Source organism: Linepithema humile, chromosome 8 (genome assembly GCF_040581485.1).
Source record: "Linepithema humile isolate Giens D197 chromosome 8, Lhum_UNIL_v1.0, whole genome shotgun sequence".
NCBI lineage: Eukaryota > Metazoa > Arthropoda > Insecta > Hymenoptera > Formicidae > Linepithema > Linepithema humile.
In genome coordinates, this window is record NC_090135.1 from 5,614,292 (window position 1) to 5,638,007 (window position 23,716).

Here is a 23,716-nt window from a genome sequence, read left to right on the forward strand (position 1 = left end):
ACTTTTTACATCTAGTTAGAGGCTTTAAGCTCTTGTTTTAATTATTGTGATATTGAATTTTTCTGTAGGTTTATAACATAACGTTTTGTTTTGGAAATTAACAAATTCGAAACCAATTTTCATGGAAAAACGATAAATCTTTTGGATTAATCAAAGATAAAGACGTTAAGACATATATTAAATTATTAATTAATGTCTATCAAGATAATGTTTAATATGTAATGTTTAATGTCTGTTTGATATAATATTCCATTTTTTGTTTTTTGTGTTTGTATTAAATTAATTTTCTTTATAGTGTTAATATCTATAAATAATATGTAAATAATAAAATATAAGCGTTTTACATAATTTATATTTTATGAAGTTTTATATAATAAAAAATAAAAATGTGACTTAATTATGTATTGTATATTGTTAATTGATATCTCAATACAGTAACCATTAACATTCTGTATTTAACATTTTTTTAATATCTTTTATGGTTTCACGAAAATATTAAGATTTTTTTTGAAGGGTACTTCTATCTTTATAACAGTTTTCTAGCCAAAACAAAAAATAGCTTTTTGATTAGGTTTATAAATATGTATTATATTTCTGGAAAGTTTCAGATTTTTTATAGCGATTTCGGCTGGTCTGCACCGATTGCACATTTTGGGTGTCGTATGTTCGGCTGGTCGAATGGTGCAGTCCCTCACTGGAGCTGCGTATTCGTCTGGGCTCAGTACACCGCACAGGTGCATGTTGGGTGTACACAAAGTGGCTCTCACAAATTTGTTGGAGCCAGTTAGTGTAATCGGTAATTGTCGATAACATTGGTGGTAATTTAGGTGAAACTACCGACAAGAAGCTACTATTATAAAAGACGGTCAGCCTTATCTCGTCGGTGGGTGAACTATCATGATGAGTGATTTATTTGTGTTAATGGAATTATTAACATCATCGTCATCAAGTTATGAAGACGAATTAATGTATTTGGATGTAGTACAACGTAAAGAAAGCAGAGCGAAAGTGAAAAATTACATAGAAGAGGTTGTGCGAAAAATGTCCGATAAAACGGTGAGTTTTGTAGGTTAAGTTTACTATTAATGTGAATTTTATTATACAGAAAATGTTTACTTACAGTTTAAAAGTCATTTCCGAATGTCACGGGAGACGTGCTACGAAATAATTGAGAAATTCGAAAGATCAACATTCTATCCGAGTGACAGGTCTCATGGTGGAACGCCAATTTCATCAGCAGAAAAACATGTGTTATTGTTTATATGGTTAGTGTAATAATAGTAATTTTTTATGGTTAGTGTAATAATAATAGTAATTTAATATAAAAGAAAATGAATTGAAGAAATTAACATCCATAGACATTGATTCTTTTCGTGACTCGTGAGTTCTTAGCCTTAATGATTTAATTAAATTAATAAATAATTTTTCTAAGCGATGTTCTTTCTGATATCGTTTCTATTGACATTTTCCATGTATGTAGCTTACATACATAAATTGTTTTATTTTCTTAAAATAAACGACAATTTCTTTTTATTTTCAAGGTTTACGGGAAACAAATGCTCGCTTCGGCAAGTAGGAGATCGGTTTGATGTAAGCATCTCAACTTGTGAATGTGTGCTGCAAAGGGTGATGGATTTTCTGTACGATATATCTAAAGACATAATTACATTCCCACTTACTTCAGAAGAGAAACATACTGTTGCCGAAAATTTTAAAAAGGTATAATATATATTCTGTTTTTAATTAATTATCTATTATACAAATAACTGTACTGTTTTTCAATCATTTATATCATTCAATAATTAAGAGGATGCTGAAGTCATATTGTTACCGACCGAACTTCTAATTTTCTGGAAAGTATGGCATTTTTTATTGCTTTGATAGAATTACAAATCCTTTGGTGTAAGTAAAGTGCACATGCTAATCTTTCGGTGGATAGTGAAATTTAAACCAAAAAATAAAAAAAATTTTTGAAAATTTATCGACAATGTCACCTCAAAGAATTATATCTTTTATATCAAAATTATACTGCTTCAATCTGCAAAACAAGAGTGTGTGCCGAAGAAGAGCGTATGAAACAATAATGGAAAACCAAAAAAATAGAGCTTAGAGACTTATTTTCAAAATGCCATACTTTTCCAGATTTATGCAAAGCATGCGTGCAATATAGAAGAAAATGGTAAAAAAGAGCTATAGATTAGTTCCGCGATTTTGGGATAGAGGCGCTATACAGTTCTCAGTGCTATCTGTCATATGCAGAATCTTTTAGGTTAGTTATGTGTGTTAGTTGTGCGTGTGTGTGTGGGTTTGTGTTATGTGCTACAAAACCCGGCTGAAAAAAATGGGTTGAAGGCACTCTGAAGGATAAAAAAGTGTATGTATTATACATAAATTTTGCAACATTTTTGCAAATATTTATATTATTTAGTTACATACATTCATATTCTAATTTCTGTAAAATACTTTTATTCATGTGCTTCATGTGTTTATATTATATATATTATGTGCTCCATATTATGTATATTCACATCAAAGTATCTATGTAAAAAGTTAATATTATTTTGTATATTGTATATATTTTTATAATAAATGTATATGTCATATAACTTATTTATAAAGCATGAAATATAAAGGTATTTTTAGTTTCTTGTATGTATCACTTGTAAAAAAATTTGGATAAAAAAAACATTAATTTTGTGACTTGCAATAATCTGTTTCAATATATACTTCTTTTAAATACTTACAATTAGCCTTATTTTATGCGTTTACCTTGGTATCTAAAATACACATCAAAATGTAAAATTAATTTCTAGTTCAGTAGAAAAAAAACATTGTAGTCTTACACCAGAGAGGAATGATAAAATATCATGTATATGTAATAACAAATAAATCACTTTTCCACTGACATTATACACAACTTTGCAGAAATAATTTTATTCTGTGAATTTTGAATGTGTGGTGCGGTTTAAAACACACAGTCGAAATATGTTTATATTTTTTAAATAATAGTTCTGATTTTTCATGAATCACAGTGGTTTTATAAAATGTTCAATTTTAACAGTTTTTATTAGACTGTACTTTAGACAATATTATATTTTGCCATTTCTCTCTGTTGTAAGACAAGAATGTTTCGTTTCTACTGTAATACAAATACATTTTCGATTTTGATACGTATTTTAAATACCAAGTTAATCACATAAAATAAGGCTAATTGTAAGTATTTAAAAGAAGCATATAATAAAACAGATTATTGCAAGTCGCAAAATTAATGTTGTTTCTTTTATCAAGATTATTTTACAAATAATAGACACAAAAAAATAAAAATATCTTTATATTTCATGCTTTAGAAATAAAAAATATGGCATATATCATACATTTATTGTAAAAAAAGTATACAAAATGATGTCAATTTCTTAGAAAGATATTTTGATATGAATATAGATAATATGAAGCATATAATATACATTATATATATACATAGAGCATATGACGTAATAAAAGTATCTTACAATAAAGAATAAGACAAGCCAGAAGCGGTTTTCTCGTGGACTGGCATTAGAAAATTCTTATTCTTGTCTTCAAGCCAGAGACGGTTTTCTCGTGGACTGGCATTAGAAAATTCTTATTCTTGTCTTCAAGCCAGAGGCGATTTCCTCGTGGACTGGCATTAGAAAATTCTTATTCTTGTCTTCAAGCCAGAGGCGATTTCCTCGTGGACTGGCAATATAAAATAAGACAAGCCAGAGGCGGTTTTCTCGTGGACTGGCAATATAGAATAAGACAAGTCAGAGGCGGTTTTCTCGTGGACTGGCATTAGAAAATTCTTATTCTTGTCTTCAAGCCAGAGGCGGTTTTCTCGTGGACTGGCATTAGAAAATTCTTATTCTTGTCTTCAAGCCAGAGGCGATTTCCTCGTGGACTGGCAATATAGAATAAGACAAGCCAGAGGCGGTTTTCTCGTGGACTGGCATTAGATAATTCTTATTCTTGTCTTCAAGCCAGAGGCGGTTTTCTCGTGGACTGGCATTAGAAAATTCTTATTCTTGTCTTCAAGCCAGAGGCGGTTTTCTCGTGGACTGGCATTAGAAAATTCTTATTCTTGTCTTCAAGCCAGAGGCGGCTTTCTTGTAGACTGGCAATATAGAATAAGACAAGCCAGAAGCGATCTAACGTCAGCTAACAATTTTTAATAAATATAGTCAGAGGCGATCTATTGTGAGCTGACAATTTTTAATAAATATAGCCAGAGGCGATCTAACGTCAGCTGACAGTTTAGAAAAAAGAGAGCTAAAGGCGATTTATTCGTGGACTGGCAAATTGTAAGAAATATTGTCAGAAATGATCTAACGTCAGCTAATAATTTTTAATAAATATTGTCAGAGGCGATCTAACGTCAGCTGACCGTTTAGAAAAAAGAGAGCCAAAGACGATTTATTCGTGAACTGGCAGATTTTAAGAAATATTGTCATAGGCGATCTATCGTGAGCTGACAATTTTTAATAAATATAGCCAGAGGCGATCTAACGTCAGCTGACAGTTTAGAAAAAAGAGAGCTAAAGGCGATTTATTCGTGGACTGGCAAATTGTAAGAAATATTGTCAGAAATGATCTAACGTCAGCTAACAATTTTTAATAAATATTGTCAGAGGCGATCTAACGTCAGCTGACCGTTTAGAAAAAAAAGAGCCAAAGACGATTTATTCGTGAACTGGCAGATTTTAAGAAATATTGTCATAGGCGATCTATCGTGAGCTGACAATTTTTAATAAATATAGCCAGAGGCGATCTAACGTCAGCTGACAGTTTAGAAAAAAGAGAGCTAGAGGCGATTTTATACGTGGACTGGCAAATTGTAAGAAATATTGTCAGAAATGATCTAACGTCAGCTAACAATTTTTAATAAATATTGTCAGAGGCGATCTAACGTCAGCTGACCGTTTAGAAAAAAGAGAGCCAAAGACGATTTATTCGTGAACTGGCAGATTTTAAGAAATATTGTCATAGGCGATCTAACGTCAGCTGACAGATTTGAAGAAATACGTATTTATTTTAGTTAGCAATTTACTGCACGTGTGGTCTGTTTATATTTTATCAGATAATTTATAAGGTCATTTAACCTTTTTTCTCGCAATTAAAATTCTAGCGTATGGCTGAATGATGTACATACGAGACAAAATAGACTTATACAAGGTGTCTAATAGATATAAGTTAGATATGATAAAATATTTTATTTGAAAAATGTATGTATAATACTATATATCTAATTGGAAAAATATGTTATATGCTTTTCCTAAATTTATTCTTATGTAATTAATACAAAATAAATAAATAAGTTAATTAATTATTGAATACATACATATACATATTGAATATAGTTATCTTTATTTTGTATTTTATATAACTGAAATGATATATACTTCCATTATTTCAGTCATTATCATATAAAATACAAAATAAAGATAACTATTTATTGATTATATGTGTATATGTATATATTAATTAATTGATTAATTAGTTATTTAGTATTTACTACATAAGGATAAAAATAAGAAAAGTATATGACATTTTTCTTCAGTGATATATATAGTATTATATGTATATTTTTTATTTATTATTTTGTCATATTTAGTTTGTATTTATTTGACACCTTGTATACGCTTATGTTTTCTCGGACATTATATTGCAGCCTTGCAACGAAATTTCAGTCGAGGAAACAAGCGCAAGCATCGTTTGTTTACAAACTTCCGATGACACACGTACACAGACCACACGTCAGTGTAGTGAGTCACCACTACAAACAAATGCGTACACACAGACCTACGCGGCATAGGTCCGTAGGCTGCGCCGATAATGTCATTTCATTTTTAGTACCATCAAAATGATGGCGCTTTCGCGTCGGAGTTCGCCCGTCACTTCAGCATCCTCTTAAGGCCAGAATTCCCTTTTTTGTGTTTACAACAAATTAATTTCTTTCTATTTTACATTTTCTTAAAGTTTATCTTGAAAATATTTCCTCTAAATATTATTTGGAAGAAAGTCGTGAGCGTACAGGTAGAAATTATTGATATTTTTTTTTTATATATCCCCAAAGTTTAATATAAAAAACTCAGTAAAAGAAATAAAAATATGCCTGAAAAAAGGGAAGTGTGGCTTTAACACATATCGATATCATTAAAAAAAGTGTTATACATTTAAAAAACAAACGCCGATTTGTTTTAGATTTTTGGTTTTGATAGAGTAATTGGATGTATCGATGGTTCGTACATCAACATTCGTACTCCTGCACATAAATCGCGGACGACATACGCAAACAGATATCATACGACAAGCATAGTTTTGCAAGCAGTATGCGACGACAGAAAAAGATTTCTTGATGTTTTCACAGGAGTTCCTGGAAAACTTCATGACAGTCGAACTTTCAAATTATCATTTTTAAAACAGAATATAGAGGAGATTTGCGAAAATGGAAGTTTTCATTTATTAGGTGACAGTGCCTATCCTATAAGAGAATTTCTCATGACACCTTACAAGGATTTCGGAAATTTAACACCGTCACACATAAAATTTAACGAAAAATTGTCAGCGACTAGAGTTAAAATCGAAAATGCATTCGGATTGTTAAAAGGTAGATTTCGGCAACTAATGTTATTGGATTTTCACACTGTTTATAAAATGAGTCGTTTCATTATAGCGTGTTGCGTATTACATAACATGTGTATTGATTCGAACGATTTATTTCGATGTGATGACGTGTTAAACGAAGAACAGTTTAATGAGCCAGTAGAACTTGAAGATAATGAAACTATATTAAGGCAACAGGGTGAAAGAAAGCGCGATGAAATCCGCAACCGAATGAATAGATGACTGCAAATAAATATTGTTATTTTATGTTTATAAATAAAAATATATTTATAAATAACGTCATGTTTATAAAAAAAATACACTGCACTTACTATTCACGCATGTGATGTATTATTTATTTCAATGTGCCGAAGAGATAGCATCGCAAATAAAAATTAATTCTCAAAAATTTAATAACATTTTTTTTCAAGGTACAGAAGTCTTAAACATACATTTGGAACACTTTTTAAACTCTTAATTCTATAGAATCTTTAAAAGTCTATCCAGACAAATTTGCATAGTATGCGATTATGTTGTTAATAAATTTGTCTGGATAGGTTCTAACACCCCTACAAACCATTTGATTGCAACGGGGATTTCAACTTTTATTTATATACTTATAATCAGGTAACATACAATTTGCTGTGTTGACTAGCATTAAGAGTAGTTAAAGAACAATTTGCAACCAAACTTAATTATGCTGGAAAATTAAAACTTAACTTCTTAAATTTCTTAACTATTTAAGTTCTTAAATTCTAAATCACTTTTTTTATTGCAACTAAACAAAAATTACAGCCTTCTGCAGAATGTATATATTACTGAAAAGAATTTAGAGAACACCTAATTTTTCATATTATTTTAAAAGCCATGTAACGCGATAAAAAATAATAAAACAGTGAAATTAAAAATCAACATCCACTCTAATTTCGTCTTTTTTTACATTTGTTTTATAGTCATTTTTCATCAAATTATGTATGACTAACAACTATAATATAATTATAACTATAATAACTATTATTATAACTATAAATATGAAAAGTTAGGCGTAAAATCTAAATCTTGGATCTTAAATCTTTTCTTTTCTTACTATACTAATCTTTCTCAATATACTTATAACTATAAATATGAAAAATTAGACATAAAATATAAATCTTTAATTTTTTTCTTAATATTAAATCTTAAATCTTTTCTTTTCATGCATCCAAAGGACCAACTTGTTTTTCTACAAATTTCATTAAGAGTTCCATTTTTTCTTTGTGCCTTTTTTCTTTACCTTCTTCTTTTTTGGCGTAAGCTTCTTTCAAAATATTATTAATGGATGTTTCCTCTTTTTTCTTCCTTTTTATCTTTGATTGATTCTCGACATTGTTATTTATATTTTCTAGCAAGGAATTATCAGGAGTCTTTTTGTTAAGAATTGTACGTTTTGTACCCATCAGTACCTGTAACATAAATATAAAATGCAGAATAGAGGACATGTATTTTGCAAGAAAGTAAGAAAAATATGAATGAAATGACTTTTAGATTATTGGGCAGTGAAAGACAAATTAAAAGTTCATAAAAATAAATTATTAAATATGTATATATCAATAACAGTGAGTTTGTATAGTGAATATACATATAGTATATACACTTATGACATCACAAATTCTTTAATAAATTCATTTAGAATTAATTACTTTTCTTATAATTAATTATTTTTCAGTACAATACAGAATTTTATGATTGCCTGTTATTTTCATCAACTAATCAAATAATTTCAAATGAATTCTATTCAAATATATTTAAAATTATGTGAAACACAAAATAAAACATTACAAAATGTAACTGGTAAAACTAACTAAAAACATTATATAATGATATCTGTTTACAGGATTCTTTTACTTGATATACAAATATGTAATGTTTTAGCATGCACAAAAAAATAAAAAAAAATTTCTTGTGTTTTAAGTACCTTATATCTTCAACTTAAAACATTACCTCTGGTAGGATACTATCATCCTTAGCCGCTATATCTGATAATTCCGCTTCATAAGGTACAGTTATACGATTTCGACCCGTTGAATTATTATTATTAATAGCGTCTCTCTTACGTCGCATTATAGTTTTATAACGATTTTGGCATTGCCAACCACCAACTTCGAGTAATATCCAACTCTTCTTTCAAATCTTCCGATATGCGTTGGAACATACTTTTCACTGTCCTGAAGGTCTTGCGAGGGCCGACGGATATCATGTAGTCGTTGTATTTTGATAGCAAGAATTTTGTTTCGGGTTCACCCCATTCATCGACCGATCTTCCTGTTATAACATACATTATTTATAGTGTAGTTAGTGTTCAATTCCTTATAAAGTAACTAATAGTATTAACAATATCTATTCTTTATCTTACCAGACTTTATTTCGTCAGAGTTTGTAGTTTTGATGTTATTTTCATGATTCGACTCGTCGCTGTCTACGATGTCGTCATCGAACGATTGAGGATGTTCCTTTTTCATGTGATTAAATATTTGGACCATTGTTCCCCACATATCGCAGAAACCACATTGCAGGATATCGGAATCATTATTATCTGAAAGCAATGATTATTTGTAGATATTTCTGTACAATTCTAGAATTTTAGGTTAGGAAAATAAATCTCTAAATACTGAATGCGTATTAAATTTTATATATTAATATAAGTATTAATGTTTTTATTACGTATATTTATATACTCACTACTCAAAGACGAAGATGAAGCCATCGCGATAAATTTTGCAATTTTATATTTTACTTGTATCATACACGTTGTATGCCGATTCGCGTCTCATGACTCTGTGTTCGGCTGAAAAGATATACACTGCCGTGGTGGTAGTCGAAATATCGAGTGCAACACTGTATGGGTGTACGCACTGCACACACTTCCACCAACTCTACACAGGTGGTACACCAGTGCAGACCAGCCGAAATCGCTATTAGAAAATCCGAATTGCCAAACCTTTCTTGTTAGTTTTAGAGCGCTCTGCGCTCAAAGGATTAAAGACTCACCACATTATCAAAGATCTCTTCAATGCGTTGTTGCACATTTTTGCACTTTTTGGGACGCACTAGCAAATAGATAGATCCCAATCCAGGACACATTCTAAGAAGTTTCTCGATCACCAGCTTGCCTATAAAACCGGTACTGCCAGTGATAAAGATGCTTTGGCCATGATAAAACTCCTGAATCGGCGATAGTTTTTCATTGACCGCCGATAAATTCTCTATTGGTAAGCATTCCATCAGCGAGAGTTTCATGCGTGATTTTGATTTGCATTCCGATTCGATAACAGCCATTTCGTGGTCGTCGATTCGATGTATGAACACTTTTATTATCTCTTCTCCAAGCTTTCACCTTTAACAAATGAGCTTCGTTATTAAATCGATTCACCTTATATTCAATTTGCAATGTGTTACGCGACGGCCTCCATTATGTATCGTAATTTACGTATCCATATTTATCGATTGTTTTATAATACATCTTTAAATTATCATAATATATTCCAAATGTTATTTTTTTTTCGATAATACAAAAACTATTAAAATTATACATAAAGTATATAATACATAAGGTGATTCGAGCGTGACAGTATTGACTAAAAATAACCCATAAAGCATATAAAACTAAACAATGACAAAAAGATTTCTTTTTTAAGTCATCTTTTCGGCAAGGCTAAAAGACGTTTAAAGGATGTCTTTCTAATTACACAAAAAAATCATAATTAATTTTAGTTGACGGAAAGACATTCCAGGTGGCACATGTTCGTTTCATACATGTTTCCTAAACGTATATAAAACCACTGGATACATTTAAGAAACATATATGAAACGAACATGTACTATCTGGGTACCTTTTTGGTCATCTTTTTAATCATTTTTTTGGCAAGACAAAAAAATATCTAAAAAACATGTCTCTCTGACTAAATAAAATGTCTTAGTTTAGTTGTTTTTCTGCCACAGCAGAGATGTTTAAGGGCCACTATTTTTTCAATGTCGGTTAACTTTAACCAATGGTTTAAATTTATCGACAAAATTACCAATATGAATGGAGGTTACGCCCACACGTATTCCATAAATATTTAATTCGTGCAGTCGCATGTCGAATGCTGTTAACGAATTGCGAGAAATAGATAGCGGACTGTTGACATAATATCTATGATCATGTAGCTTTGTTTACATTTTTCAACAGATTAGTACGACATACACAAATTTCACTGTTCGTAATATCAGCTTATAACACCTAAAGTAGAGTATTAAATTTTTGAAACTTTAATTTGTTATATCTCCTAAACCAGCGCTCGGAATTAGTTGCACATTTCGGGCCGATTCCCGAGGCGACGCCTCCTGTTCCCCCACTACCGCCTGGCCGCTGGCGACCGAGCCGCCGATAGCTCTGGCTCAGGAGCGTTTTATATTAGAAATAGGCTGGGTTGTTTAGGCATCTCTTAGGAAATTGTAACATTTTCTTCGCTACATAAATAATGTTTATTTTCATTAATACATAATATATATATATTTAATTATTCTATACGCACGCACGCACGAGAAGTAGTCTAAAAATATTTCCTGAATTAGAATTTATGCAAAGCATGCGTGCAATATAGATGATAATGAGGTAAAAAAAGCTATAGATTAGTTCTGGATTATGATCTAGAGGCGCTATACAGTTCTCAGTGTTATCTGTCATATACATCAAAATCTTTTAGGTGAGGTGTGCGTGCGCGCGCGCGCGCGTGTGTGTGTGTGTGTGTGTGTGTGCTAAGAAACCCGACTGAAGAAGATGGGTTGAAGGCACTTTGAAGAATAAAAAAAGTATGTATTTATTATACATTCAATTTTGCAATATTGTTGCAAACATTTACATTATTTAATTACATACATTCATATTCTAATTTCTGCAAAATACTTTTATTCATGTGCTTCATGTGTACATATTATGTATATTATGTATATTCACTCCATATTATGTATTCGCTTATGTATTTGCTTCATATTATGTATATTCACATCAAAGTATCTACGTAAAAAGTTAATTATTTTGTATATTGTATATATTTTTATAATAAATGTATATGTCATATAACTTATTTATAAAGCATGAAATTTAAAGGTATTTTTAATTTCTTGTATGTATCATTTGTAAAAGAATCTTGATAAAAACAACATTAATTTTGTGACTTGCTATAATTTGTCTCAATATATACTTCTTTTAAATACACTCATCCGCAAAAAAAACGGGTCACCAAACTTTAGCACAATTTTTCAACATCTTTGAATAGCGATAACTTAGCAAAAAATCATTGTATTGGGATGAAAAAAATCGCAAATTAAAGCTTGAACATTTCTCTTAACAGCCAAAATTGAGTTATGCAAAATGTTTTACAAAATGGCAAATTTTGAAGATAGACTTTGAGAAATGGGAAAAAAATTTTTTTTTATTTTTGTAATAAGTACTGAGTAATTAACGAAAAAAGATTGGCAAATCCGCGTGAGTAAAGCGCGCGCGGCGAGAAGGACGTCCCACTGCTACGCGATCACTAGGCGCGCGATGAAGCGTTGGGAGGAGCGCTCTACAATTGACAACGGCAACATACGAGCGGTGCGTAATGCTAGATCCTAGCGACCACGCAATAGTGGGCTATCTTTTCTCGCCGCGCGCGCTTTACTCGCGCGAATTTGCCGATCTTTTTTCGTTAATTACTCAGCACTTATTTCAAAAATTAAAAAATGGTAAAGGACTTTTCTACTCGGTTTGACCTCCTCTACCTGTATATGACCGGTGGGACGATTATTGCCAGACACCCTGTATATCACTGAAGAAAAATGTCATATACTTTTCTTATTTTTATTCTTATGTAGTAAATACAAAATAACTAATTAATCAATTAATTAATATATACATATACACATATATTGAATAAATAGTTATCTTTATTTTGTATTTTATATGATAACGACTGAAATAATGAGAGTATATATCGTTTCAGTCATTACATAAAATGCAAAATAAAGGTAACTATATTCAATATGTATATATATGTATTGAATAATTATTTAACTTATTTATTTTTTTGTATTAATTACATAAGAATAAAAATAGGGAAAGCATATATAGGCGTATAGCCTAAGGATTGTGTTCGACTTGGTTGAAAGATATTGAGACCAATTTCTTAGAAAAATATAATTTATTTTTCTTCGTCAGAGAAGTAGAGTAAAGTACAAGTTTTGTGTTTGATTTGATTAAGGGCGCCAGAGGCGCTTTCTCGGCAAGAGTGTAAGGCCGAGAATCAAAAGAAAAATTGACGGGCGCGGTAAGAAATTACCGGCCGCGTCTTAGTGTGTTGAACGGGTCCTAAAAAGGACGGTTCAACTGAGTTAGCTCGTTGCAGCCCCTTTCCCGGCGTCGGTGGAACGCCGTTCGGGAAGTGGTCTTCCGTCTGACAACTGCTCTCTGAGCAGGCTCTGGGCGGTGAAGTCTGTACTGCGATGGATCGAGTCTCTGGTGTGCTGGTGGTGGCAACCGTCTCGGCTCTCGGAATTACGGATTGCTCCGTGTACCGAGGAGAGAGAGGTCTCCGAATTCGGATGTCGCCTTGAGTGAGCGTGTCCCTTGGTGGTCGAGTCAACCGGACGCAGAACTCTAGTGGGATTAATTTCCACACTAGAGACTGAGGAGGTGACGGCGAAAGTGGAGTATCCGCGGGCCGCTTGGTTGAAGTGTGTGGCCGATGCTGGGACTCTGCTTTCTTTTTACACGCCTTGCGAGGCAGTGTGAGAAAAACGGCGAGACTATGTGTCTCTGGTTATCTTCTGCCGAGGCAGAATACGACTCAGTTCAAGGGCCCTTGAGAGAGCTCGCCTTGAAGCGAGTGAGTGAGGAAAGATCTGCGGAGCAGCTCTTTTATATCTCGTCGATCGAAGCTTGATCGCGAGAAGGTTCTTCACCGCCTGCGCAACCTGGCGGTGGGTCCGCAAGCTTGTAACTGGTAGAAGGCCTGCGGCGCGTAGCGGCGCCGCGATGTATTATACCGCGTCAGTGCAGCGGTGTGGCGGTGAGCCGCCACAGGACCCCCTTGGCAGTTTTTAAGCCTGGAAACGCACGGTTGGTTTTGAAGTTCTGCCGCTCCTCGTCTTGTTGGTTGCGGAGGGCTTTGGTTGGTCGGCTGGTGTTGGTTCGATTGGTTGCTCATCGTCGTCCAACGTGTAAGCCGGTTTCAATCGGTCAATCGAGACGTTGATTGGCTTGCCGTTGACCAATAGCCTGTAGACTTTGTCGTTTCTGCTTAAAACGTTAAATGGTCCGTCGTACGGTTGCTGTAACGCTCTGGTCGGGCAATCGTGTCTGACGAAAACTTTTTCCGATGTGGCCAGGTCCTTGTGTACGAAGGTGCTGCGGTGGCCATGGCGTCGCAGGTGTGGACGGAGTTTGCTCATTTTTTCCTGTAAACGACGGACAAACTCGTCCGTTGGTTGCTCGTTATTGGTTTGGTCCAAGAATTGTCCGGGAATCCGAATAGTCTCTCCGAAAACTAATTCTGCTGGTGTGGCTCCGATGTCCTCTTTTACTGCGGCGCGGATGCCTAATAAAATGACTGGAAGAATTTGCGTCCATGCTTCTGTTTCGTGGCTTTTGATAGCCGCTTTGAGTTGCCGGTGTAGTCTCTCTACCATGCCATTGGCTGCCGGGTGATATGCGGTAGTTCGGATGTGTTGCGATCCGGTCAGTCTGGCCAACTGCTTAAATAGTTCCGACTCAAACTGCCGTCCCTGGTCCGTGGTGATTCGTGCCGGCGCTCCGAAACGCGCAATCCAGTTTTCAAATAAGAGGCGAGCCATCGTTTCTGCGGTGATGTCGGACATCGGGTATGCCTCTGGCCATCGTGTGAATCTGTCAATGATTGTGAGGCAGTATTTCTTCCCTCGAGATGGAGGCAAAGGTCCGACGATGTCCATGTGTATGTGCTGGAACCTGCTGGTAGGCCCCAAGTAGTTTCCTGTTGGTGAAACGGTGTGTCGGTGGACCTTTGATTTCTGGCAGGGAACGCAAGCCTGTGCCCATCTGCGGCAATCCTTTTGTATTCCGGTCCACACGAAGCGCTGCGTGATTAATTTGACGGTGGTTTTTATCCCGGTGTGCGCGAGTCCGTGCAAATGCTTAAAGATTTGCTTTCGGAACTGTTGCGTGACGTATGGTCGTGGGATGCCCGTCGATGTATCACAAATTAGTTTGATATCCGTGCCGGGAATTACGGTTTCTTTAAGCTGCAACTTCGTATTCCCTTTGAGTAATGCTTGTATTTCGGCGTCGTCTTTTTGAGACTTTGCGAGCTCTGCAAAGTTTACTGCTTGCTGGACAGCCTGCGTCCTCGATAGTGTGTCTGCTACGATGTTATCCTTTCCCGCCACGTGTCTGATGTCGGTTGAATACTGCCCGATCAGCTCCAAGTGCCGTGTCTGCCGCGGTGAGCTCTGCAAAGGATCTTTTCGGAATGCGTACACGAGCGGTTTGTGATCCGTGTAAATGATGAACTCCCTTCCTTCTAACCAGTGCCGGAAATGTTTAATTGCTGCGTATATCGCCAAGAGCTCTCGGTCGTACGGACTGTACTTTTGTTGCGCGGTGGTCAGCTTTTTGCTGAGGAACGCCACCGGTTGCTGTCCGAGTTTTCCATGTTGGTGGATTACTGCTCCAATTGCGAAATCTGAGGCGTCGGTTGTTAAGGAGAGTTCTGCTTTCGGGTCCGGATGTGCCAAGAGCGTTGCCCGTGCAAGGCTTTCTCTGCACGTTTCAAACGCTGCCTCTCGTTCTGCGCTCCATTCGATTGGTGTTTTCCCGGGTCTGTTCCCTTTTAGCGCGTCATTCAAAACTGCTTGGTCTATGGCCGCTCCCGGGATGAATCTCCTGTAAAAATTTAAGGTTCCGAGAAACTGCCGCAGCTGCTTGACGGTGATTGGTTTTGGAAATTTCCGAATGGCCTCGACTTTTTCCGGTAGTGGTTGCGTCCCTTCAGCTGAGACTTGGTAGCCCAAAAATGCTACGGTTTCTTTTCCGAACACGCATTTTGCTGGGTTTAGTTGAATTCCGTATTTGCTGAGTCTCTGGAACAAAGCTGTTAAATGCGCTTTATGTTCGTCTACGTTGTGAGATGCTACCAGGATGTCGTCAATGTAGGCGTAGCAGAAATCGAGTCCGCGTATCACCTCATTTATGAATCTCTGGAACGTTTGCGCTGCGTTTCTCAAACCGAAAGGCATTTTGAGAAATTCGAACAGACCGAACGGTGTGGTGATTGCCGTTTTTGGCACGTCTTCAGCGTTTACTGGAATCTGGTTGTAAGCTCTAACCAGATCCAGTGTAGAGAAAATTGTTTTCCCGTGAAGAGCCTGTGTAAAATCCTCGATGTGCGGAATCGGGTATCTGTCCGGCACCGTTCGGTTGTTGAGCTTCCTGTAATCGCCGCATGGTCGCCACGTGCCACCTTTCTTCGGTGCCATATGCAATGGTGAGGCCCATGCGCTCTTGGACGGCGCGATTACTCCTTCTTGCAGTAAAAGATCGAACTGTTGTTTTGCTTCTTTCAGTTTCTCCGGCGCCAGTCTCCTCGGCCTGCATGCTTCCGGTGGTCCCGGTGTTGTTTCGATGTAATGCATCGTTGAGTGCGGCGCGGATTCCGTCTTTCCGGTTGGTCTAGTGAGCTGTGGAAATTCAGCCAATAAGGCGTGAAAAGCTGTTTCCTGCAGTAATGTCTTAATTGATGTTTGTCCGGTTCTGCTCTGCAGGCTGTTTGTGGCCAATCCCGTCGTAGCGTCCAAAAGTTTGCCTCTCCTTACATCCGGCAGGAGATGGAAATGCCCAAGGAAATCGGAGCCGATGATTGGCTGTGTGACGTCAGCTACGATGAATTTCCATTGGAAGGCGCGCCTCAATCCGATGTTGAGCTGAAGCGCGATCCACCCGTAGGTGTGAATGACAGTTCCGTTGGCTGCAAACAGGGCTTGCGTTGCTCCGGACATCCGTCCGCGTACCATCGAGCGCGGGTAGACACTTATGTCTGATCCCGTGTCGATGAGGTACCGAACTTTTGTTTGTCGCTCGGTTATTACAAGGCGGCATGGTTTCGGGTCCGGGCCGTCTGCCGCCATTGATTCCGGACCGTCTAGTTTTCCGTTTTGTCCTTCTTCTTCTCCTTGTATGTACATGGCTCTGTACACTTTCTTGCCTTGCTGCCGAATCGCCGGTGGAAAAAGCAAAACTCGCTGTCTTCTTCCGAATTTGATTTGGTCCGGCTGCGGCTGCGCGATCTGTGGCGCTGTTGTTTGTGGCGGTGTTCCTGCCGGCCCAATCGCGTGTTGAGTGCGGCGACTTGTTTGACCAATGCCTGAATCTGGTCCTCGAGCGAGCCGGTAGGTTTTGATTTCGTCTCCTTAGGCTTGTCCAAAACTGCGACTGTTCGGCATGTGACTTCGTAGACACGGTCGGCCTGTTCCGCCACGTCCTCGAGAAGATCGTCAGCTCGCGTCGCTAGTATGATCTGCATTTGGGCCGGTAAACGCCCCAGCCATAGCGTGCGCAGGAGTTGATCAGGCACGGCATTGCCCGCGAGCGTCCTTAGATGGCGCAGGAACTGCGATGGCTTTCGGTCGCCTAGTTCCTCTCGCTCTAATAATTGGCGGATGCGGTGTTCCTGTGAGTCGCTCAGTCTTTGGATGAGTGCCCTTTTTACGGCTTCGTATTTCCCGCATGGCGGAGGATTCGTTATCACATCTTTGATTTCCTTAATGTATTTTGTTTCGATTTGCGAGATTGCGTATGCGTACTTGGTTGAATCCGACGTGACGGCGCTCAGCAGGAACTGGCTCTCTAATTGGGCGAACCATAATTCTGGTTCCTCCGGCCAAAAAGGTGGTACTCGCACCGATACTCTGCCGATTTGTGCTGCGTCGGCGCCTGGCATATCGCCGGCCTTCTCTGATTGGCTCATTTGCTTTAACCAGTCGTCGGGGTCACCAGTTTATAGGCGTATAGCCTAAGGATTGTGTTCGACTTGGTTGAAAGATCTTGAGACCAATTTCTTAGAAAAATATAATTTATTTTTCTTCGTCAGAGAAGTAGAGTAAAGTACAAGTTTTGTGTTTGATTTGATTAAGGGCGCCAGAGGCGCTTTCTCGGCAAGAGTGTAAGGCCGAGAATCAAAAGAAAAATTGACGGGCGCGGTAAGAAATTACCGGCCGCGTCTTAGTGTGTTGAACGGGTCCTAAAAAGGACGGTTCAACTGAGTTAGCTCGTTGCAGCCCCTTTCCCGGCGTCGGTGGAACTCCGTTCGGGAAGTGGTCTTCCGTCTGACAACTGCTCTCTGAGCAGGCTCTGGGCGGTGAAGTCTGTACTGCGATGGATCGAGTCTCTGGTGTGCTGGTGGTGGCAACCGTCTCGGCTCTCGGAATTACGGATTGCTCCGTGTACCGAGGAGAGAGAGGTCTCCGAATTCGGATGTCGCCTTGAGTGAGCGTGTCCCTTGGTGGTCGAGTCAACCGGACGCAGAACTCTAGTGGGATTAATTTCCACACTAGAGACTGAGGAGGTGACGGCGAAAGTGGAGTATCCGCGGGCCGCTTGGTTGAAGTGTGTGGCCGATGCTGGGACTCTGCTTTCTTTTTACACGCCTTGCGAGGCAGTGTGAGAAAAACGGCGAGACTATGTGTCTCTGGTTATCTTCTGCCGAGGCAGAATACGACTCAGTTCAAGGGCCCTTGAGAGAGCTCGCCTTGAAGCGAGTGAGTGAGGAAAGATCTGCGGAGCAGCTCTTTTATATCTCGTCGATCGAAGCTTGATCGCGAGAAGGTTCTTCACCGCCTGCGCAACCTGGCGGTGGGTCCGCAAGCTTGTAACTGGTAGAAGGCCTGCGGCGCGTAGCGGCGCCGCGATGTATTATACCGCGTCAGTGCAGCGGTGTGGCGGTGAGCCGCCACACATATAACATTTTTCTCCAATTAGATATATAGTATTATACTATATACATTTTTCAAATAAAATATTTTAAGTATCTAATTTATATCTATTAGACACCTCGTATAAGTCTATTTCGTCTCGTATGTATATCATACAGGCATACGAATTTTAATCGCGAGGAAAAAGGTACGAAAATATAAACGGACCACACGTATAGTAAATTAATAACTAAAAGAAATACGTATTTCTTAAAATCTGCCAGCTCACGATAGATCGCCTCTGACAATATTTCTTACAATTTACCAGCTTACGAATAAATCGTCTTTAGCTCTTTTTTTTCTAAACTGTCAGCTGACGTTAGATCACTTCCAACTATATTTTTTAAAAATTGTCAGCTCATGATAGACCGCCTCTGGCTTTTCTAATTCTAAATTGCCAGGATACGATAGATTACCTTTGGCTTTTCTAACTCTACATCGCCAGGATACGTTAGATCGTCTCTGGCTTTTCTATTTCTATATCGCCAGGATATATAAGATTGCCTCTGGCTTTTCTATTTCTACATATATATATTATCTATATTTATATCAAAATATCTATGTAAAAAATTAACACCATTTTGTATACCGTTTTTACAAGAAATGTATATGATATATGCCACATTTTTTATTTCTAAAGCATGAAATATAATGATATTTTTAATTTCTTGTGTCTATTATTTGTAAAAAAATCTTGATAAAAGAAACAACATTAATTTTGCGACTTGTAATAATCTGTTTTAATATATGCTTCCTTTAAATACTTAAAATTAGCCTTATTTTACGTGCTTAACTTGGTATTTAAAATACATATTAAAATTGAAAATGTATTTCTATTACAGTAGAAAAATAACATTGTTGTCTTATAACAAAAATGGCAAAATATAATATTGCCTAAAGTACAGTCCAATAAAAACTGTTAAAATTGAACATTTTATAAAACCGCTGTGATTCATAAAAAATCAGAACTATTATTTTAAAAATATAGACATATTTTGACTGTGTATTTTAAACTGCACTACACATTAAAAAATCATAGAATAATTTAATTTCTGCAAAGTTGTGTATAATGTCAGTGGGAAAGTGATTTATTTGTTATTACATATACATGACATTTTACCATTCCTCTCTGCTGTAAGACTACAATGTTTCTTTTCTACTGTAAAGAAATAAATTTTATATTTTGATGTGTATTTTAGATACCAAGGTAAACGCATAAAATAAGGCTAATTGTAAGTATTTAAAAGAAATATATATTGAAACAGATTATTGCAAGTCACAAAATTAATGTTTTTTTTTTATCAAAATTTTTTTACAAATGATACATACAAGAAATTTAAAATACCTTTTATGGGGCGTAATGCCTTTAGGATGTGTTCGAACTGGTGAGAAACTTGTGAGAACCAATTTATTAGAAAATATATAATTTATTTTCTTCGTCAGAGAAATATGTACAAGTTCTTGTGCTAAATTGTATTTGAGCGTTTATTGCGCCAAAGGCGCTTTCTCGGCAAATGTGTAAGACCAAGAAGTTAGAATAAAAATTGACGGGCTCGGTAAGATATTACCGGCTGCGTCTTAGTATACTGAACGGGTCCTAAGTAGAGACCCTATAGCAGGGTTCGGAATTATTTCATTTTTTCGGCTGATTCTCGTGGTATACGCCTCCTTTCCTCTCCTTACCGCGCGCGCGACAGCCGCTAGGGCCAGCGCTGCCGAGCGTTAGGAGCGGCGCTATCCGATAAATGTTAGGTTCTTCTCCCTTAATCATTAAAAGTTAAAAAAATTTATTAAAGATATTTTTTTCATTTTTAAATTTATTATGTGAAAATATTTCAATAGATTTCCACGTCACCCATGAGGTACTTGTTTTGTCCAATATGGGGAAGGTCACTCCACATAATAATTTCGAATTCATGGATGTTAATTACTGTTTATTAGTGACTTATTGTAAAGTTGTATGTATGTAGAAGACTCGGCTTCTTAATGTTAAACTGAGAAGACTCGGCTTCTTAATGTTAAACTGAGAAGGCTCGGCTTCTGAATGTTAACTGTGAAGGCTCGGCTTCTGAATGTTAACTGTGAAGGCTCGGCTTCTTGTGACAGAATGGGTAAACAAAAATTATGCGGCTGCCTTTATAGCAAACTGTCGAGCTAGCCGGGACCAATAGAATTGCTGTCTCGAACAGAGCGACTATTGGTTAACGCTTATTGCATCTATATTATGATGCGTTGTATAAATGTTGCGCTTGGCGTAGTGGGCCCACACATATAAATTATAAATGCTTAATATAGAATATATATTATTGTAAGTTGGTTTTTAGTCGCAACAGTACTATTGCTATTAAAAAAAAAATAATTTTTAATAAATTTTTTTAACATTAATCGGATAGCGCCGCTCCTAACGCTCGGCGGCGCTGGCTCTAGCGGCTGCCGCGCGCGCGGTAAAAAGAGGAAAGGAGGCGTATACCACGAGAATCGGCCGAAAAGATGAAATAATTCCGAGCCCTGCCCTATAGTAAGAAAGGATTTGCAAGAAAATTGCAGAAATTATGTATACAGGGTGTCAATTAAGTCCCGGGACGGCTGAATATTTTCTCATGTAAGGTATTTTTGAAAAAGGTCAAGGTTATTTCTGAAGTAATTTTCAACGAGGAATTCAACGGTGACCTTCAATTTGACCTTGAGCTTGACCTTCAAGGTCATTTCAAGGTTAGGTTAGGTTTTTTAAATAGAAACCCCTATTTTTGATTCCAAAATCTAATAGCTGGTGTCAAGAGCTTTTCAAAACACTATAATGAAGTTATTTTTTATTAAGTACTTTTCGAGTTATGAGGCTTGTAAATTACAGTATTTTGACATAAAATACAAAATATCTTGTAAAACATTCAATTTTTGGGAATCTTACCTTAATACTTTTATGCATAAAATAATGAGACAAATCAATTGGTATAAAGAAAACACATAGTTGCTTTCAACAAAAAATATGTAGTTTGCAACATGCAACTGCATACTCGAGAAAGTCAGTTTAATTTTATTTTCCAGCTATTCACACAACTGATAGCTGCAGTCTCTAATATAAACCCGTCATTGTATAATCATCTTGTTAATAGACCCCCTCAGCCTTATCCTTCTTGTCAGAATAAAAATTTTTTCAATCCCTACAATAACTCTTACAATGGATAAATCCTCTTATAACACCATAAAAATTTTCCAATAGAATGCTAGAGGACTGATTTCTAAAAAGGGCGAACTTCTTAAGATTATCAATAAATACGATATTATTGCCATCTCTGAGTCCTGGCTAAATCATAACTATCATCTCTATATTCCAGGATTTACGATCTACAGAAGAGATTCATCTCGACATAAATCAAGTGGGCTATGTCTCATGATCCGTGATGACATCCAATCTATTGTTGACAAGGAGATTATACATTATGAAGGAGCTTTAGACACTCTTGGCGTTTCTCTTTCAACCACACAATCAGTTGCTCATTGTGTCTCTTTACAAGCATCCAGAGACTCGTATTGGATACGATCAATGGAATACGTTTTTTTCTTCTTTTACGAACTTTAAGAATGTAATAGTTCTGGGTGATTTTAATTCACATAATCTCTCTTGGGGTTGCGCTTTTACCTCCGCAACTGGCAGATCACTGGAGGAAGCAGCATTTGATCATAACCTTGCTATTCTTAACAATGGATCGGCTACCAGACTGACATCTCCATTTCAAAATAAAAGTGCTGTTGACCTCACCTTTGTTAATCCAGATCTTATTCCAGTTTGCTCTTGGCAAATTTTAGAAGACTCCATGAATAGTGATCATTTCCCTATTGTTACTACTGTCAATATTACAATCTTCTACTCCAAAAGATTCTGTCATAAAATAGACAGTAACACCACTGATTGGAAAACTTTTAAAGGATACTTTGTTCTCATGGAAGATGAAATTTCAACTAGACTTCACTGTGAGTACTTTGATGTCTCTGAACAAATCCATTACCTCTCTACTCACTTCAAGGAGGCAGTCAGTTCAGCTAATGGTAAACCTCTTCATACCAACTCTCAAGCAACCTATCGTTCAGTTAAAGGCCCCCCACCAGCTCCTTGGTGGAACCTTGACTGTAAATTAGCCGCTTTGGAAAGGAAGACAGCCTTACAAAATTTTAAAAAGTTTTTTTTCTTCTCAAACTACATCGTTCTCAAAAAGAAAGAAGCCTTAGCCAAAAAAGTATTTCGTAAAGCTAAAAGCGAATCCTAGAGGAAATTCTGCAGTGAAATTGAATTTAAAACAGCTCCTGGAAAGATCTGGAAGGTTATTAAATGTTTTAAAAATCGTAATCTCTCCGATATAAACTATTATCCTAACTCTAGCCAAAAAAATGAGGAACTCAAGGGCATTATCCACTCTTTCTGCCCGGACTCCTGTGCTCTTCCTGCTCCTTTCAAGAATTCAAACTTTTCTTCAGGGGAATGTATACTCTCTCGACCAATTTTAATCTCTGAGATTTCGAATGTTATAGCCAGGCTTAATTTACGTTCGTCCCCGGGTATAGATGGCATCAGCTATCGCATAATTTATCACTTACCTAACTTCATGCATGACCTAATCTGTAATCTCTTTAATCAAATTTTATCTTCAGGATCTTTTCCTCATGACTGGAAGAAAACCTTGGTTTTTTAATCCCTAAAGCCACACCGGGTAAATATCGCCCTATATCGCTGACCTCATGTCTTCTTAAAATCATGGAAAAAATCATCGCCTCAAGACTTCATTGGTGGTGTGAGCATAATAAAATTTTCGCTAAATCTCAATTCGGATTTCGTAAGGGTAAGTCATGTTACGACAACTTAGCACTTCTCTCAACAGAAATTTCTACAGGTCTTGCTCTGACACAATATACGCCATGTCTTTTCCTCGATATCGAAGGAGCGTTTGATAACCTTCTTCCCAACATCCTAATTCACATCTTAAGGGAGCTAAAAATTCCGGAGAGACTTTGTAAATTCATTTATAATCTCACCTCCTTTTGCACTCTCTTTTTCAATTTGAACGGAAAATTATCTCAACCATTCTATACATACAAG

General features: G+C 36.7%; 3 protein-coding genes across 3 annotated transcripts; 1 reads left to right on the forward strand and 2 right to left on the reverse strand.

The window, feature by feature from the left end:
• Window positions 1-555: 555 nt before the first annotated feature.
• LOC105674714 (putative nuclease HARBI1) lies at window positions 556-7,030 on the forward strand. The gene is made up of 4 exons (XM_067360857.1): window positions 556-1,056; window positions 1,123-1,265; window positions 1,542-1,722; window positions 6,220-7,030. Exons 1-4 carry the CDS (start codon window positions 898-900, stop codon window positions 6,862-6,864), a joined length of 1,128 nt encoding a protein of 375 aa, XP_067216958.1. The 5' UTR covers window positions 556-897; the 3' UTR covers window positions 6,865-7,030.
• LOC137001539 (uncharacterized) lies at window positions 7,017-9,669 on the reverse strand. The gene is made up of 4 exons (XM_067360599.1): window positions 9,340-9,669; window positions 9,014-9,193; window positions 8,602-8,922; window positions 7,017-8,063 (listed from the first exon to the last, which is right to left on the reverse strand). The coding sequence occupies exons 1-3, from the start codon at window positions 9,401-9,403 to the stop codon at window positions 8,729-8,731; spliced, it is 438 nt and encodes a 145-aa protein (XP_067216700.1). The 5' UTR covers window positions 9,404-9,669; the 3' UTR covers window positions 7,017-8,063; window positions 8,602-8,728.
• A 7,127-nt stretch (window positions 9,670-16,796) lies between these two features.
• On the reverse strand, window positions 16,797-17,621 carry LOC105669037 (uncharacterized). The gene has a single exon (XM_012361775.2). The coding sequence runs from the start codon at window positions 17,619-17,621 to the stop codon at window positions 16,797-16,799; it is 825 nt and encodes a 274-aa protein (XP_012217198.1).
• Between the last annotated feature and the right edge of the window lie 6,095 nt (window positions 17,622-23,716).